The sequence below is a fragment of the Odontesthes bonariensis genome, chromosome 10 (assembly GCF_027942865.1).
Source record: "Odontesthes bonariensis isolate fOdoBon6 chromosome 10, fOdoBon6.hap1, whole genome shotgun sequence".
Classification (NCBI taxonomy): Eukaryota; Metazoa; Chordata; class Actinopteri; order Atheriniformes; family Atherinopsidae; genus Odontesthes; species Odontesthes bonariensis.
The window spans coordinates 22536794-22555953 of NC_134515.1; the positions used below are offsets into that span (position 1 = coordinate 22536794).

Consider the following 19160-nt stretch of genomic DNA (forward strand, 5'->3'; position numbering starts at 1 on the left):
ATTAATGTACACATCTGTTGGCTGTTTGGCTCACTTATTCTCCTGTATTGGCTTTTAACTATATGGTCATTATCTTTTTCATATTGTTTATTCTTCCTTTCTCTTTTTTTTGGCAGTGTCACATTTTTGAGGCATTAGATAAGTTTCTCCATATGTGTATGTGTATTTTTACATGTATTTTTTTTTTTACTGAATACAGAATCAGTCTTTATCCTCCTATTTTTCATTACATTTAGTTTGATGAGGACCTTTCCCTAAGTCACTATTAGTCTCTTTCGTCCATCATTCTTGCCGTGTTTTCTCCTTCCTTCATTTTACCCAGCCTTTTATAGTCTTTAGCTTTCTTTCTTTTCCTCTACAGGAAGTCGCTCTGTAGCTCATTTGAGAGCTGACTGACTGCTACCTCACTGTGCAGAGATCCCGTCAATATCCTGGCAGTCTGCTGAGGACTGTAATCTGTAAAGTTTTCCCTGGCACCCATGACTGTTTCAGGGCAAGGACAATGTCTGCAGGTCCTGTGGTTCTCGGGCAGTCCATTGGACAATCTTGTAGAGTTGCACTCTTCATTGTGATGTGATTGCCTGCAAGATCCCTTCCGTGGCGAGCTGTGCTGACACACACATCCGCAGAATGTGCTTTTGCACTGGGCCACATCCCGACACAGCGACTTGCGGAAATTGGGCTTGAAGACCAAATAGACAATAGGGTTGTAAAGGGTGGAGGACTTGGCAAATATAGCTGCCAAAGCAAAAGCCATGGGTGGTACATTTTCTGGGTTACCAAACGCTGCCCACATGGAAACTATAGCATATGGACTCCATGCTGTCAGGAAACCGATGCAAACTGCCACAGAAAGCTGTAAAGCAACATAACAAAACTCAAAAAACAGTGTCATGTAATCATGAAATAATTTGGTGACTAATACAAAGTATGAGTAATCCTGCAAAGTAAGCCTTTGCATTTACCTTAACGATAAGTGCATGTGCGTTGGTGATCTTGTTCTGTGGGGACATATGCTGCTGCACTGCCTGGCGAGAGCCTCGCACAGTCAGCAGGATGTAAGTGTAGGACAGAAAAATGACAGTGCAGGGTATAATGTAGCAGAAGAAGAAGAGGCAGATGATGTAGCTCATGGCTGCAAAACTTTGGCTGGGAGCATGCCAGTTGATGCAGCATGCTGTTCCATAGGGCTCAGCCCCATACTCTCCCCAGCCAGACAGTGGACCTACAGCAAACACTCCAGCATAGCCCCAGACACCAGCAACCAGCAGGCAGGCGTGGCAGTATGAGAACTTGTTACCTGCAGAAAAGTATAAGAGTGCAGCGATAGAGGGAAAGGTATGAGAGTCTGGGAGTAATTATTGATGGATAAGGACATAAAGGAAGGCTTCAAAAACAGTTAAGGAACAATGGACAATACAATAATCCATCCATCCATTCTTTTTCTATACCCGCTTAATCCAATTCAGGGTCGCAGGGGACCTGGAGTCAATCACAGCTGTCATTAGGCGAGAGGTTTATCCAGTTTATCACAGGGCCACATAGAGACAAATGAGGCAAACAACCAGCCACGCTCACACACACTCCCAGGGTCAATTTAGAGTCACCAATTAACCTAACATGCATATTTTTGGGCGGTGGGAGGAAGCCGGAGTATCCCGGGAGAACCCACACAGAAAGGCCCCAGCTACAACAATGGACCACTGAACCATCTGGAAAAAGGTGGAGAAACGTTGTCCCATAAGTAATGAATAACTCGATAGGATGTGTCCCTTGAAGGAATGGGTAGATTTGACAGGGAGAATGAATTGCTACACAAAGAAAAAAATATTATATCCTCTTTTAAACTTAAAATATGCATTCAAGCCAACACATAATTTACCTTAGGCATGTTCCAATGAGAAATCACATGGTCTACAAGAATGCACATATGGAGTTAGTAATGGTTATAAGGTCCCCAACCCAAACATAAACAATATTCAGTGTATTTGGACAGCTGCCATACAGCAAGTTGGCTTGGGGCGAATGCATGTGAGGAAAATCCCTTGAGAAAAGGTACTTCTCAGAGTTTGAGACATGTGCACACAAGACCTCCAGAAACACATTCACCAATGTTTGTGTGGGTTTTTCTGCAAGAAAAGATCACTGCAGATGCACATGAAAAAGTATGTGTGTGTGTAAAATGTGTGCATGGCAACCATGCATCAAGCCTTTCATTTGAATTCTTGAATCTAACATGAACACTGTACAGAAGGTGTTCTTACAATATTTTTGATTTCTTGAAAATGGCAACGTTTTATTCAGAAAGCATTACATTTGTACAAGGGCTTCTCTCAGGCAAGTGAGCGTCTTTGCACAGCAACACAAATTCATTAGTGACGCTGAACTTTAGATACAAGCCACCGTCCTTTGATTTGAGCAAAATTGCTTACTCATTTGATGTCAAACTTATTTTCCAATTAAGAATAATAAGTCCAATTTTTTTTTCTGCCAGAAATCAAACAGGCACCCCTTGCATCTGCACTCATGCAGTATGCAGTATAGCCACTCGGCTATTGGGTTGTATGATACATTTATGACACATTACAATTTATAGTTTTGTGTGACATGTTGTACAGCCCTCCATTGTCACATTACTCGTGTCAGAGTGCGAATCAGAGAATCCATGGGAAATACTGAAACCTCCCTCACCATATTCTGCTTTAATTGATTTAGTCAAGGGTTTCTTCAGTGTGCAATCAGTGAGGAGAAGAACACAGGCAGTCTTATCTGGCACCAAACAGCCTCTTCAGCAGAATGTCAGTCCCTCTAACATTTCAAGCTGAGGGTGGGGGGAGGTGATTACGCCCAGTGGCACTCGCTGAACTGTGTGGCGCTAAGGAAGGGTAGTTAGCCATTGCAGAAGGCTTTTTATCTGATGCGGAGCATCCCCTCCACAAACAAAAACTCGAGCTATCCAACTGGCACATGAAGCATTCAACTTAAGCTCTTTTTTATGATGAGAGCTTAATTCAATTTAAAAAGGAGCCCACAAATATATACCGTACTTCTACATTTTAAATAGGGATGCACCAAGTGTTATTGTCCTCCTGATATAGATTATCAAGTCCACAACTGGAAGGTGTGAATGAATGACTGCTCTTACCATTTACCCACCTGATATGAGCACACCATTTCCTTCTAGTTGCTATTGGTGGTGGTGGAACCAATCAAGTTTTAAAAAGGCCATCCAAAAACCATATGTTTACAATTTGGTGTCATAATTCTTGAGATTACCATTGTGCCAGACAATATTTGGTTTTATTTTATTTCCTGATATAGCAATTTTGACATTCTCATCAGAAAAGTGTGAAATGATCCAATTTCCGTGCAACCAATTACGTGTCAAAGTTAACATGGTTTATTTTCTTTTTTCATTTAGGTGCTGTTTACACATACCCGGGTATTTTGATAAACGAAGACCTTTCCCTTCGTTTGTGCCTTTCGTTTATACACAAACGGAGTTTTTTCCTCCGAAAACGAAGCTAAAAAAAAACTCCGGCAAAAGTGGAGATTTTTTAAAAACCCTGTTTAGCGTTTGTGTGTAAACTGGTTGAAAGAGACAAAAACGGAGTTTTGGGAATGGAATGAGGAGTTGTCGTCATAGTACAGAGCCCCGCCCCTATCCGCCATGTTGGCAGGATGCTAGCGTGAAAACGCCATTCTCTCCGTCCATTGTTTATCTAGCAAGCATGGAGGTACTAGCAGCATTTCTGTTGTTGAGAGCTATACTCGCTTGTGTGATTTTGAAAATTACAGTCATACAATGTATTGAACAACAAAGACATTTTTCACGGCTTTAGCAGTTTTATAGTCCAGCGCAACGTGTAAAAGTAGCTCAGTCTCGCTATCAGTCCACACACATGAGCCTGGCGCCATATTTTCTTCTTGAAAAGGATCCGGAAGTTCTTCCTGTCAGCGGTTCTCTATTAGGCTTCTGATTGGCTTGTGTGGAATTCTCATTGTTCTAACACTGCCACCGTCAGCCTTTGCGTAATTTAACAGCTCTTGATAGCGTATTTATGCGGATCAATGTAGACGTGTTTTTTTTTAAAAACGGGGCTGTGTGCACCTAGTTTTTTTTTGCAAACGAAGGTTAGAAAATATGCATTTATCAAAATACCCGGGTATGTGTAAACAGCACCTTAATCAAATATTTTTTTTTTTTTTTGGCCAAATGTAATTCTAGAGCAAAAGAAAATTAAACTAACAATCACCTGAAAAACACGGCAACAGAATAAAGGTTTCACATAGGTCCTGAGCCCCAGTGGCCTGACTAAAGGTCTATAGCAGTCAGTGTTGTTTTCGTCAACGATGACGATGACGAAATCATTTCGTTGACGGCACTTTTTTTCATGACGATAACGAGACGGTGACGAGATAAACATAGCTGTCTGATGACGAAAACATGACGAGACGTGTGTGAGTTTTCGTTGACAAGACGAGAATGGACGAAAATGTTAGTGGGTGATCTGTCAGACGTTTAAAATGCATGACATTTCTGCTTATTGTGTGTGTCAATTAAAACCTAAAAAGTATCTGCTGCGGCACCTTAAGGCTCGCCACAGGGATATTTTTTCAAAGGTAAGTTACAAATGCTGTTAACATAATCGATAAATTTCATAGTAAGCTAATACATTAGTACGTTTTCCACATACTCCTGGCGCAAATGGGCTGCTAACTTCAGGCTAAAGTTAGCTTTTGTTACGCTAACGTCAATTCATTATGTGTGTGTTACTTTAGCAGCATGTTTAGCAGCATGTTTACATTCAGTGACGATGTGGTTATCTCTTTGTGTGTACGTTCTGTCAGCACGTAACTTGATATGTTAAACAGGTCGAGTTACTGTTATACGTAGAGTCTGCTAGCTTTAGCCTAAAAGCCACAAGTGACGTTGTGCAGCCCTAACCAGGACCTGTGCGTTTAGTGCGCTTACAGTAAAGTTGGGACACACGCACAGTACAGAATGAAAAATCAGAAAGCTTTAGTACAGGGTCAGTTAATAAGCTATGTATTTTCGTTCTGCTTGTTTGATAGTTAAGACCATACTATTTTCTTAACACGGTAGACTATACTTATTTTTTCTCTTTTTTTTGACTAAAACTAGACTAAAACCCTTTTGAGTTTTCGTCGACTAAAACTGGACTAAAACTATCACATATAGAAATGACTAAAATGTGACTAAAACTAATAAGCATTTTAGTCCAAAAGACTAAGACTAAGACTAAATCTAAGATGGTTGTCAAAAACAACACTGATAGCAGTCATGCTGTTCCACCACCATGCCTACCTGTCTTTATATGCTGACTTTTGTCAGTCTTTATACCTCCATTCATGCATTGTCTATACTCGTTTAGTCCAGTTTATGTTCGAGAGGAGTCTGTGTGGATGAGGGCCACACAGACACAAACAACGACGTACACTCAAACTCACACTCACTCCTAGGGTCAATTTAGTATGACCAATTAACCTAATGTGCATGTTTTTGGATGGTGGAAGGAAGCTGGAATACCCAGAGAGAACCCACGCATGCACAGGGAGAACATGCAAACTCCACTCAGAAAGGCCACAGCTGGGATTTGAACCAGGAACTTGCTGTGAGGTGACCATTACACCCCTGTGAAGTCCAGGGGCCTCATGTACAAAGCGTGCGTACGCACAAAATAGTGTCGTACGCACCTTTTCACGTCAACGATCAGATGTATCAAGAACGAAAAGACCGTGGAAATGTGCGGTGCCTCACGGCAGGGCTGGCGTACGCACGTTTCTGCAGCTGCTGATTCTTTGGCGACACCTAAGGTGATGTTAGGAAACTGTTATAATAAATAAATGTGAAAACAATTAGTGCTCAGACAGTGATGTGCACATTTGAGATAGATGAACAATTAATACTGATAAACAATTAATACACCCATGTGTCTCCATTTACACGAGTGGATATAAAAGCAGCGCAAAGTGGTGCAATGCATACCATTAAAAACAATGGCTGCTTTAAAAGTATTAGAAGACTTTGCAAATGGTGCAATTCGAAGAGAGCGTGTGTTCACTACAACAGAGAGGATTAGCTGGCATATGATGGCGACTGACTCATTAGCCGTTTTGAGGGAAATCCTCCTGGAACTGTGCGCAGAGCTGCGGCCGGCGTTGGAGCGCAACACAGCCAGGAGCCATGCGCTGCCTGTGCTCACAGGTGATGTGCACACTGGGGTTCCAACCGGAGCATTCCAGGGGCAGGTGGCCAACCGATTGGGACTGTGCCAGTCTACCCTGAGCCGAGCCATGCCAGCCGCGTGGGACAGAATTATCCGCATCTCAGCCACGTATATCATTCCCAAAAGGCCAACATTAAAGCTCAATTTGAAGCGAGAGCCGATTTTGTAATCGGAGCTATCGACTGCGGACACATTGCTATAAAAGCGCAATCACATGATGAATTTGTATGTTAACAGGGAACATTTTCATTCGATCGATGTACAGATCATATGTGATGCGTAAATGCAATTAACCAACATTGTGGCGAGGTGGCCTGGTTCAACGCACGATTCATACATTCTGAGTAACAGCATCGTTGGGAACAGACTTACAAGGTGGCACTGTGCGTGATGGTTGGCTTCTTGGTGAGTAACTTCATTCTTGTAATGGTCCTAATATTATTCCCCGTGGAATAATATTGGGGGCGCATTGAGTATGTGCGCCCCCAATTTCTATCCCGTCTTCACAGCATCATTATTATATTATATGTATTAGTCGGTGGTTAAAGTTAGTTTCTTGCTGTTTTTTTTGCTGGTTAAACTTCAGTTTAAGATCTTTCTAACAAGCCCCTGATCGTCTCTGTGGGCAAATGTTAATAACCCCATGCGTAAAGTGTGAAATGTCTTAAAGGTGGGGTAGGGGATCTTTTTCTGGAACATTTTTTTACATATTGCTTGAAATACTCTTCACACCCCCATTGCAACCAATTAATTAAAAGTTTTGACACAAATATAAAAAGTTTTAGTGGCCTCTAGAACGTACAATCTAGGACAGAGAGTCTCTATTATGAGGAGAGGGAAAACTGGCGGCTATTTCCGGGTGGTACTGCACTCTAGGGGCGCCAACGAAGCAGTGCAGAGCACGCCGAACTCTATGGTGGTACTATGAAATCCACATTAGATCCAGCCATTGCTTTCGATAGAATTTTTTATATTTTTTTATTTTCATTTTCCTAAAGGAAGGATAAATTATCCTTTCAAACGGCACTTGGTTTGATTTTTTAGACTCGCTAGATCTTTTTAAAATACACATTTATTGTCAGTATTGCCTCACGAGTGACGTCAGGCATGTGGCATCACTTTACGGCATGGTCAGTCCTAGCGCTGAGCTAGCAGAGAGGGGTTAGCTCAAATAGTTACAGATTTCAGCACATCCCTTTTACATAGTCTCTGACTAGCCTCTGGTTTAGCTTTGGTTGTAGTTAGCAGCACCAGGTTAGCACTCTGGCACAGTGGACGAGTGCCGTAAAGCAGCCGGTCGTAATCTGCCGTGCGTTCATCAGATTCCGTTAGCAAAATGCTAGCGGAGACTGACTCGCAAATGCCAGACCTGTAAGAAAACAGAAAGATATAACTCCCAGGTTATTGTACTTTTGATATAAATCTACATCCCGCTGTCAGAAATCACAGTAATATTTTCAGGTTTCAGTCGCTAGCGGGGACATTTTTTGAGTTATTAGCGCCAGCCCTATGGAAAATGGTCATTCTGCACTCGCTCGCCAGCGCCCCCAGAGAAAATCAACTGAACTGCAGCCAAATTTTTTATAATGGGGCGAATAGGAAGTGGAACGGCTGTCTGTAAAAGGGCTGTGTCTAGGAAAAACACTATCCAATCATACTGAACGGACCGTTAACAATGATTGGATTCTGATGCCGTCTATCAAACTGCAATCTGCTCCTCCCTCCCCCTCCTTCCCCCTGTGCGCGTACCCTGCTCTGTGAACGAATTACGCGTCCAGAAGCTTGACAGGAAGCTAAACTAGAGCCAGCTTGGCTAGCACCTAGTATTATTAAACGTATAGTTATCATATACTAAATAGTAAATACGGCAACGATCGATGCTTGCTGTCAGAACAGCGCTCGTGCACCTTCGTGCTTGTGCGCGTTCATGTACTCTAGAGGCGTGCCTTTGGGGGGAAAGTGAAGAAAAGGGTTGGGACTTTTTACCTGTGTATTTTCGCTGGACTCAAAATCCAGGATCTCCTACCCTACCTTTAATCAGCCTCGACTTTTCCCCGGCGCAATTCTGCACGTTACTGTACACGTTGTTGTGAGTTTCCCAAAAACATCGGTATTTACCTTGGGGATAATCAGAGTCACCCACATGAGCTCCCACCACCCCAGAGAGAGCAGTGTCACCCATAGTTGCACCAACTCTCTGTTCAAACAGAGTCGGTCACCCCCCCCACCCGACTGTTTTGGCCACACTGCGGCGGTGGGCAGCCAGTCTCCGCTTCACATCCACCTTAATGTGGGACCACTTCTTCTTCCCCTCTGCTTGTGAGGCTTCTCAGACCCCACAGCATTAACAGCCTCGTACACGCTCTCCCACCCACTCCTCTTAGTTTGCTGCTTATGCCGGAGGACAGCGTACCAAAGAACACATTTTTTGCGGGCCTCCACTTCAGAAAGTAGCACCGACATATCGCTTTCCGTGAAGTTCTTCTTTTTTCCTGTCTTATTCATTCTTTTTTCTTTATTTTCTGACCGTACACAGAGGGGAATCGCAGGTGCAGGGCTCACTTAAATATGATTTGTGTATTTAAGTAGGGGCGTGGACAGGGAGGAGTCGGGTGCTCCGACGTGCGCTCAATTCCACATCTAAATTCTGTATGAATTAAGATGTGTGAATACCGAGCTTCCACTTTAATATTTTAACTGTAACACCCAGATTTTTTGGATTTCTCATTCAAAAAAGAGAACTTCAACCCCACCCTCAAAATGCAAGATGATTGCTCCATCTGTCATCAGTAAGGTAAAGGTGCTGAACTTTGTACTACTGTTATAAAATGCTAGTGCTCACAATGTTCCTCTCAATGCCTTTGTGTGAAATTCTATGCTGTTGTTGTCTGTATTTTGAAAGAGAAAACACAGCAAAGGTTTTCCTAAAGGCAACCTTCTAGTTATTTCAACTTTTTGTACAGGAACACTGTGAGCTCTGATGTGACGCCAGATGAAACAATTCTTTACTCTTTCCGACTTCTTCCTGATCCAGATCATGTGTCTCCTGAGTACCCCTCTTTGTGAGGTGATGCACATCATCAGATGCCTCTTGTGAATGACGGATTCAGAATGTTTCAATGCTTTTTCTCCTTATTTCAGCTGTTGTTTATGTCATTGTCCCATGGTTTATGTACATTTTCCATCATATCCTATATGTGGTTGAATGAGAGGTTCAATATATTTATATATATATATATATATATATATATATATATATATATATATATATATACAGTATATATAAAAGAACATAATAACTGATAGATAGCAGATGCAAACGGGTTATGTTTGCTCATGATTGTAATTTAGATCCTTGTCAGTTGTAAGATAAGCATGCACATAGATGCAATCAATTCCAGATGGTTCACTCTCTCTTTATTCCGTGTAAGCGGCTAATGTTTTTGTTGGCACAGTACATCTGCAATGATCATCTGGATTTCCGCATCAACAATTTAGGGATCCCTGTTCATTTCAATTCATAATTTTTTTTGTTTTGTTTGTTTGTCAGAAACTGAACGCTTGCCTGATAAAATGGGTCTGTCTGTTGCAGTGTATAAACCACTGTATACTCACCTAACCCAAAAGCACAAGGCAAAGCCATTTTTTTCTGTTTCTCCTTCTCTCACTTGCCTCAGATAATAATCATGTTTTGACCCAAGTTTAGCTGTACTCACTACCCAGGTGAGTTAATTAACTTTTGAATTACTTCTGAAACTTGTGCAGTCCATAGCTGTAGTAAAAACACAAAATGAAATAGGTCTCAAATGTCTGCACAGTGCTACTACTATGTGAACCACAAAGGAAAGGAGATGTTGGTCTGCTGGAGGTGTCTACCAGTATGATAAAGCTACTGGGACTGTTGCAGAATTTCACTTACTAGGTCACTTGAGCAGCATCAGGATAAAAAATTTAATTGGCTTTTTCCGCCTGTGAAAACGATGTTCGCCTTTACCCCCAGAGCAAAAAAAGGAAAGGTACAACGGACGTGGATCTGGAGGAACAATGAGGATATGTGACCTTTAATTTCTGAGTGTTCTAAGCTTTGTCTATTTTTTAGTTTTTTTTTTCATTTGTTTTGATTTTTTGTAATTTATTTTTCCATTTTAATACCCTCTCAAAACGAACATTTCTCGTTGTGCTTTACATTTTTAAATCATCCTAAATAATAGGGTAGGTGCATTTCTAAATCCCATGTGTATGGTTTAGAGGCAAAGGAAGTCTTGCAGGCAACTCTCCTAAAAGTGTAATAATTTATGCTCATTTCCATTTCAAACACTTTTATTTGTAAGGCTTGTTGACTCTTGAGATTTACATTCTTCATTATAGACTGTGTTTCCTTGGAAAACAGACAGGAAAAGCTCTTTGAAAACACAGCCTTCAATTATAGTGTGCAGTCGTAAAACCTGCTGAGTATGGAGAAACACTTTTAATTCTATTCTAACTAGTGGTGGGCCGTTATCGGCGTTAACGTGCTGCGATAATTTGAGAGTTTTATCGGGCGATATATAAAATATCGCCGTTACTCTATTCTCAAAGTTGGGTTGGGAACTGGGTCAAAATAGGTAGCCTAAGCAAACTGTGATGACTTTTACCTTGATATTTTAGCTCGGGTGTGGGCTGATGTACTTTGTCTGCCGTTAAGTGTGATTAAAACAGAAGAACGCCACTTTGCAGAAGCCTGTGCTAGGCAGTTTATGGAGGTCGCTAATCTGTGGGGGATAGTTGACAAAATCTGCTCTGTAGGAACAGACAGCGCTCCTAATATGGTGGCCGCAGGGAGGATACTGCGCGTGTGGCGCAACAGAGACGCACTGCACACAACGCTATCTCAACAGCAGCACCACCTGGCCCTCCCAACAAGTGCTGAATTTGAGAAGTTGGCGAAGCTAGAGAAACTGCTGGAGCCATGCATGTGAATAAGCTGGTCTGCCTGCTGCGTGTACACCAAGAGCGACCTCGCTAGAGAAGCTTCGCTTGAGAATTTGCTTTGGTAGCTTTGGAAGCTCGTGACGTCACATTTAGAATGTTCAATTCTTAAAGGCCCCGCGGCTGTGCAGCACTAGCCTGGGCGAAAGCCGACTGTTGACTCCGTCAAACAGTCTGGAAAAACCCAAGAGGAATCCGTTTCCATGGAGGGTGGGACCTTACTCAGCAACTTAAATTCATTGGAGTTCCCTTAACAAATCAGTAATGTTTAGAAATGACGTAGGTTATGCGCCGAGGTTCTTGCTTACTCTCGCGAGGCTCTAGCTCGCGAATCACGCTTCCCACATCCGCTTTCATTATACCGGTACCATTTGATAAATCAAACTTTTCCCAAAGCCAGTTGGAAGGAGAGCTACGACATCCTTGCCACTAACAAAATTGACGAGGCATTCCTCTTGCTCTTGTTTTAATTGTGTAATGCTCTCCAGGGTTGAGACAACTTCATGGATAGCTTCTAGCGTTCTTCCGTCGCCATGTTTATTTCCGCTGCGGTTGAACTACAATCATATGGACTACAATGGACTCCGCGCGTGAGTTCTGCGTCACCACTCGCAACTGTTTGTTAATTTGGCAAAACACTGAGCGAACCGAGGTAGGGGGATTTGGCCAGACTATGTGCGGAGCCAAAATCTTTGGGCGGAAGTACGTAGGATGGCGTCGCCAGGCTAGTGCAGCACCCCCGCGAGAAAAAAACATGAGGAAAGTGAGGGCAGGGACACGAATAAACGTGTTGTTATTTACAATTTGTTATACAAGATATACATCACGTTACAAATGATGTAAAACTACATTAGGTACACCTGAGAAGAGCAGGAATAGCAGAGGTAGCTGTGAAAAAGAAACTAAATTCGAAATAAAATCCGAAATAAAACTTAATTGCAGTGAGAAAGGTATGCGTGGGGTTACTACACTATTGTATTGAAGCACTCGACACGGCAATTGCAACAGTCTCAGGATTAAACGACTATTGTTTGGATAGGAACTAAAGTTTACACGTCTGTTTCCGCGAACCCCGCGGATTGTCGGACCCCTGAATGAGCCATTTTAATCTAGGTTAATCTAGATTAATTTCAAGATTTCAGTGAGATTAATCTAGTAAAATTAATCTATGCCCACCACTAATTCTAACACTGTCAAGCTGGATGCATACAAGCGGGAATTAGTTCATCTTTGGTATGTTAGTGCCATGCACCGTTCTTCAGATCAACACAATATTGAGCTGAGTTTGGTAACCCCGCATTTCTAATGTCTTAATCTGCATACTAAAGTATCCAGTTTCTATTTGATCAAATCTGCCTTCTACTTTAAACTCTGTCAGTGCATGTTTACCACATCTATAAGGGTTTATAATTTCAAATGATACATGTTCACTTCACTCGACAGTTGGATTAAGCAGGTATAGAAAATGGATGGACATGTTCACTGACAATGAAACCTGTTCAGATACATGTTATGTTCAGACTGCTTTTATTCTGTTTGCCCCTGAGGTGTCAGTAGATGAGTATGAGAGTGTGAGGAATATAAACGAGAACATCCAAGGACTTTGTGCTGCATGATGAAGATTCCTTGAGTGAGGAATCTGTACAATAGAGTAAAACTCTGTCAGACATGGTTGGGACTCACTATTACACTTACTTATGTGTAATCATTGCATTGCAAAAAACAAAGAATCCATCTACTTAACAACCAGCTTGGTTGGGGAGCAACACAGATTAAAGCAACAACCTCAAATGCTGTTCTTAGCCTGAATAAATAAATGGAGAACCATTTTTTATGAGGAGATAGACATGAAAGAAATAAGTGGTGAACAGACTTTAAAAGGACCAGAAAGGAGGAAGCTCATGTTTATTTCAACTGCTGAAAAAAATTCAGCCCTTCCATAACACAATTAAATCACTCAAATTCAATTTGGTGTGTTCGGACGATCTTAATAAAGATGTCCTGGCAGCTCAGCTCAACATCATTCCCGAGAAAGGCTGCTTCATTACAAAAACATCAACCAGGGATATGTGTGTAACAGCTGAACTCTGATACTTAAGTACTTTTAGCGATATTGGAACAAGAAGGTGGGACTCATAGTACTCGACGATACCTTTTGACTTAGTTTGTAACCAAATGCAGTGACTAGACCTGAGAGACAACACTCTCACTCTCCCCTGTGAGACAACAGCGAGAGCTCATTACTTTTGTTTAAAATCCAAATTTTTGCCAGGGAGAATTCAGTCTCTGAGTATTCACATCTGCATATAGGCCATGCCAAACGCTACACTCATTTGTACAATACGGACAGTAAAATGGAAATGGTCACAGTTCTGCCATTACTGGCAGGTTTTGGAGCACATTGCATATGGTCTCTTTTAGATGATGCCAATTCAAATGTATGACAGAGTCCATATTTCTAAATCAATTATGATTCATGATGATTATGGCTAAGTGGTGCTGTGTATTACATTATATCATAAAGACAAAATGAAAAAATGGAATAAGAATCTTTAATGAGTAAATTAGAAATGAGTAATGAGTCGTGAAAAAATTCAATTTGCATTAACCTCCTGCAAAAACCGATATGCAACCACGTAGCCAGTGGAACTGTCCTTGGAAGCCCCCACGGTGCATTTAAGAATAAAAGATACGGACTCTATCTCAACTGCCTGTGCTGCTGAGAGATTTGGCTCATAGACACAGCCATTTGTGTAAATAAAGCCTCAATGGCTAAAAGTGCGACTAAAAGATTAATTATGCTCTGCAACATTGAGCTGCTTGAACAGAAAACATTTTTTTCTACCAGTGTTCATATGCACTAACACTATATGACCGTTATGTGACACTTCATGATAACTGAGTTGTTAAAAATGGAGTTAGTGTCATTAGGAAACTAATGTCAACTTATACTATATTGTAAGCTTGGGGAAATGCTAATACATCAACAGAACCAGATTCCGTCTTCCACTCACAGTATATCTGACATTTTGAGCCTTTCTCTGAGTCTCTCATGTAATGCTGCATTTAAAGACCACGCAATAGCAGTATTTCACTTGAAGTACCCTGTATGCGACGGTCCCATAAAACACTTATTATGTTATTATGGTTTCTGGAGGCAAGAGAATCAGGTCCTTTGGAGATTCTGTATATAAGAGTAAAATTCAGTGACCACCCATTATAAATGCCTTTGGGGGATGTTACAATTTGTTTGTCCACATCCCAATTATCCCTATTTCTCGTTGCTCATTCTGATTGTCTGTGTTTGATTCTTTCAGGAATGTTTCTCTTTGTAGTTGGGAATTTTTAACTAGCCCATTAACATTCTGATCATGTATGATTGACATCATTAAAGATCGGTTAATTATCTTGTGTTGCTTTGACAGTATCACAATGCTTTCTGTCCGTCCGCTTTACTCATGTAAATGCTTCTTCCGTTGACATTGCAACTACAGTAACCAAGCTTGGCTTTTAATTGCAACACAACAGAATGCCATTGTGTTTTTATTTTTTATGACTGCTCTATGAGAATGGTGTTAAACCATTAACTTATTCATGTTAAATACAGCAGAAGGACATAGACACCCAAGGAAAGTCAAATCCAAGTGCTGCTGCAAAGTAACAATCTTGACAACAACCTTGTTGCAGAGAGGGCAGGAACTGAAATAGAAAGTTAAGTTTGGTGTATTTCATTCATTTTGGGTGAAAAGAGTATCTATATGAAATCAAAGCTGTGTGAAATTATAAAATGACCTATCTGGGTCTCACAGCTATAAATCTCAGATGCTAAACTGCTACAGAATATGAAATTGTAACCCTTATGACTCCTACCTGTCAGTGTGTCAGTAAGGGGTTTATGGAGTTGCCTCTACAAGTCATGTTTGATAATGACAGCTGCAGTTGTTCTCAATGTCCTCTTGAAGTGTCCCAAGCGATTTCAATGCATACAATCAAACAAAAAGTGTTCTGAGACATTGGATCTTTTATCTTATTGCCAAGTCAATAATCAGTGTGGCTGGTAGGGCTTTGATCCTTTTTGATCAAGTCAAAATGAAAGAGGATTATTTCAAAGCTGTATTTCGTCCTGATAACAGAGAATTAAAAGTAGCAGCACTTTAAAAGTTTAATAGCAACTGGGGTGGTTCAGTGGGTCAATTTCACACTTCACCATGATACTGAGTCCTTACTGTACAGTATATTGTGTTTACAGTACTTGCCCAATTTCCATTTTATAATGATAACCTTTTAGCTTAGTGCCATCTAGTTGCCAAGAACTCAACATGCGGAATAGCCTCCCCTTTCAAGCACGTAGAGGAAACTACGCTGGTCATGAAAAATCCCCTCTCTATAGCCAGAGTTTGATTTGACCTTTCTGTACGAATGATCAAACTTCAAAAATAGATTCCACCCTTTTGACAATATTGATCCAAATTTTACATTACATTTGATACTACACAAAAACTACAAATTATATAATTATATAATATAATGCCAACGGGAACTCACTGTAACTTCTAAGAACCAGTGCTATCATCTGAAAAAGAGATTTTATTGTGGGGTTCCCTGAAGTGGACTTCACTCAGAAACAGTTAGGGTTGAGCCAGATGATCATCTGTGAGTGCTTTCTGGAAAGAGGCTTAACTGTTTGAGAGGTTTACATAAGAGATGTGGGCATCTGACCATTTTGAACCCAGAAAGAAGTTGTTGCCATCAGTTTTATCAAATGCTGCCATCTAAACTAAGCACTTCTCTATTTCTAAAAGAAATTAACTTAATGTACTTTAAGTCTCCTTAAACAGCATTCATAGGCAGTATAATTATGCTTCATTGGTGGATCATAAACACTATAACTGCAAGCAGTGGTGCTTACCTCAACAAAAAGAGAATGTATAACAAAAAAAACAGTAAAACACAATATATGACAGTTACAGCTCTTGTTTGGTTAAAGTAACTTTTAACATCTACTGAAATTTAAGTCTTTAGTCTATGCAGTTTTATTTTGATATTTGTTCTTCTCCAGCTGGCAAAATAAACTGTTTTATGTGGTTGTTATCAAAAAGTCAATAATCAATCATTTCTTTTTTTTTTTTGTTACTTTGTTTATTGGTAGAGTTGTAGGCTACAACATATACAATTTCATCATCATCATCAAAATATATATATCATTTATTTTTTTTATTTATTTATTTTTTCCTTTCTTCTTTCTCTTCCTCCAGTTCACAGTGTATGCCCATACACGACTACAGTTATTTTCCATTATGTTTCAACATACCACCATATAAATTTTTTTTTTTTTTTTTTAACAAAGATACACAATAATAAAAAAATCAATCATTTTGAAAGTACAGATGTAGCTGAAATAGCTCCTCTCGATCCCCAGAGCTCTCTCACTTGCTGCAGTCTGATTTGTTATATGCATCATGATTAGGACTAATACCTGGACATAGTGTAATAACAGTGACGCAGATTAATGCAGACTGTTAATTAAACCTTCATGTGGCAGGGGAAGTAACTGGAGAAAGCAGAGTGTGTGCAGCCACCACCGCAATGTTTCAAATGCACTCTGATGCAGCAGAAAGACTGTTCACTGCAGCGATTTCATGCACAAAAAGATCATGAGGACTAAAACTTTAATAGCTATAGATGTTATATAAGATTTACACCTTTGCTGATAGTTGTTTTTTTTTACGTCTCATTGACATGAAACATTGTTTTGAAATGAAATTCTTTCTTCTGCACTTTCCTAACTGATAAACAACTGTGGTGCTCCAGTACGATGTTCAACTGCAACAAAGTGTTCACGTTTACTCATGTGTGGAGGATGTATTTAACTAGTGCATGAACAGAGAGGATTAGCAGTTGAAATTAGCAGTCTGATGATTTGTATGTATGGCATGGAGTGGAGTGTGGGCAAAAGCCTGGTATGAGTAATTGTTTCAGCTGGTCCCCCACAACCACCATTTTTAATACGTGCAATGTAGTCATGTTGTAGTAATACAAAAATATTTTTGATGATGGCAGTTTTTATTCAGTTTTATTTTATACTTTAAAAAAAACAGTTTGGATTACCGTAGTTTGGGCAGCAGACCTTGAGCCAGCAGACGCAGGAGAGCACTGTGAGGTTCGTCAGACTGCACAGGCCAAATAAAACACCACAGAAGGCATAGACAGTGCAAGTCGTCAGATTAAACAGCCACCTGAGCGGAGAAAGAAGAGAACATTTGTTACTGACTGACATCCTGATATTAAGTGAAGGTTTCTCTGCACAATCCTTGAGGTGGATTTCACAATTCATATCCAAGCGATGAGACAAGTAATACATTTTCTGGCCTTCCCCCTCAGTCATGTATGACGTTTGTGAGCAGTGATGCACTTTGACCCAACACTGGAGCATATGACAACTTGGATCCCGCCTCCTCAGGGGATCAGTGAAGAAGGCAGGGAAGGTCATAGGATGAAGCAAGAGGGCTATGAGCGACAGAGGAAGCATGTATTGTGTCATTTCAACTGTTTGTACACGTGGTGTATGTTATTCTCACTTTGTGAGTCAGTGTGGGTTCTTGTCGTCTCAGCTAAACGTGGTCCTGCAGACACAGTAGCCCAAGTACCACAAAGGCTGCTTTTAGTACTCTGGGAGGTGATTTGATCCCTAGTGCATTACAGCCATTTAAAATACAAGGTGCCATTAAAATCCCAATAAATTTGAAGATGCAGTGAGTGCTCACCTAATCATATAATTACATAGTGTCTACTGGCGATTCATGAATTGGAAAGTCGACATGTTGAATGCATTTGCAGCTGATGTGATCCCACAGCAAAATGGACTCAAGTTAATGCTATTTTTTCCATTGCATGTTCGCATGTGATTGAGACGCTGCTGTTCATCTCGGCCAGCCAAGATGGTATTTTTAAACTGCTTTGGTGCTTGTGCCTTTTCAGGCAACTATTAACTCTAAAAATGATGGATTGTTAAGAATTGTCTTGGCTGCAGCAGCCCTAATCTACAAAGTGGTGCACACTTGTTGAGGCCTCAGATGAGAAACTCAGCAAATCATTTCTGAAAGTTTTAAAAGTTAAAGCTCTGAACCAAGGCCATATTCATTTGCCAAGTAAAAATACTGCATGTACTGCCTCACATAAAGAAATGTAAATATACTTCGTGGAGAGGCAGGACTGGAGGTCAAACTACTCACCTGTAAGTGCTCTCAAGTGCTCTTCTGACTGAGGAAAATGAAATTAGCTGCTTCTTTCTTCTGTTTTGGTGTTTAATTAAAGCTTGAAATGTGCTGAGATGATAGCTGAAATGTCCTTAACCTGTTTGACTTTGATCTTTAGCCTGGGGTGACCCATATGTCACATTTCTAAGCAACATGAATAAGTGTAATTATCAAAAAAAAATGTTGAGAACCATCAGGGAAAGGTTTGCAATTTCTAGGACATTAACCTGAGTTTTATCGTGGTATATTGGACAGAAAAACCAATAAGTCTTTTTTCAACCCAAGGCTTTTTTTTTTTTTTTTTACAAAGCCTTGGGTTGTAATGGCTTATAAGAGGCATTTATGATTAAAAGTTGTCATATTTGAATGTAAATATTCTCCCCATCTTATGTTTTCAGCTTGATCTTATGTAAACCTCTGTCACACTTAAACACAAGAGAATGCCTGAAGAGTCAGGTCCTGAATTTCTCTGCAGCTTCACATGTGCACATGTAATGGATTCTAATAATTGGAAATACTCCTGAGCTGTGCACAGCATTATGCTTAAAGTAAGTAAATTACAATTTTTGCCTACTGCACATTGAGGCTGGAGGATGAAGCCCGACATAAACGTAATAATGATTTTTTTTTGTGTCAGTTTTGTTTGATAAATTTTTTGGACATTTCTGCAGTTTTGAGGAGCAAG

The 19160-nt window shown here is 40.5% G+C and overlaps 1 protein-coding gene across 1 annotated transcript in view; it reads right to left on the minus strand.

Moving 5' to 3' along the window:
- Nucleotides 1-313: 313 nt before the first annotated feature.
- Nucleotides 314-19160, minus strand: part of opn7b (opsin 7, group member b) — a 90183-nt gene continuing 71336 nt past the window's right edge. The window contains exons 4-6 of the mRNA XM_075475699.1: nucleotides 17328-17455; nucleotides 966-1300; nucleotides 314-856 (exon numbers count right to left, since the gene is read on the minus strand). Of these exons, the coding sequence (XP_075331814.1) occupies nucleotides 356-856; nucleotides 966-1300; nucleotides 17328-17455 (964 nt within the window). The 3' untranslated portion in view covers nucleotides 314-355. The remainder of the gene's footprint in view (nucleotides 857-965; nucleotides 1301-17327; nucleotides 17456-19160) is intronic.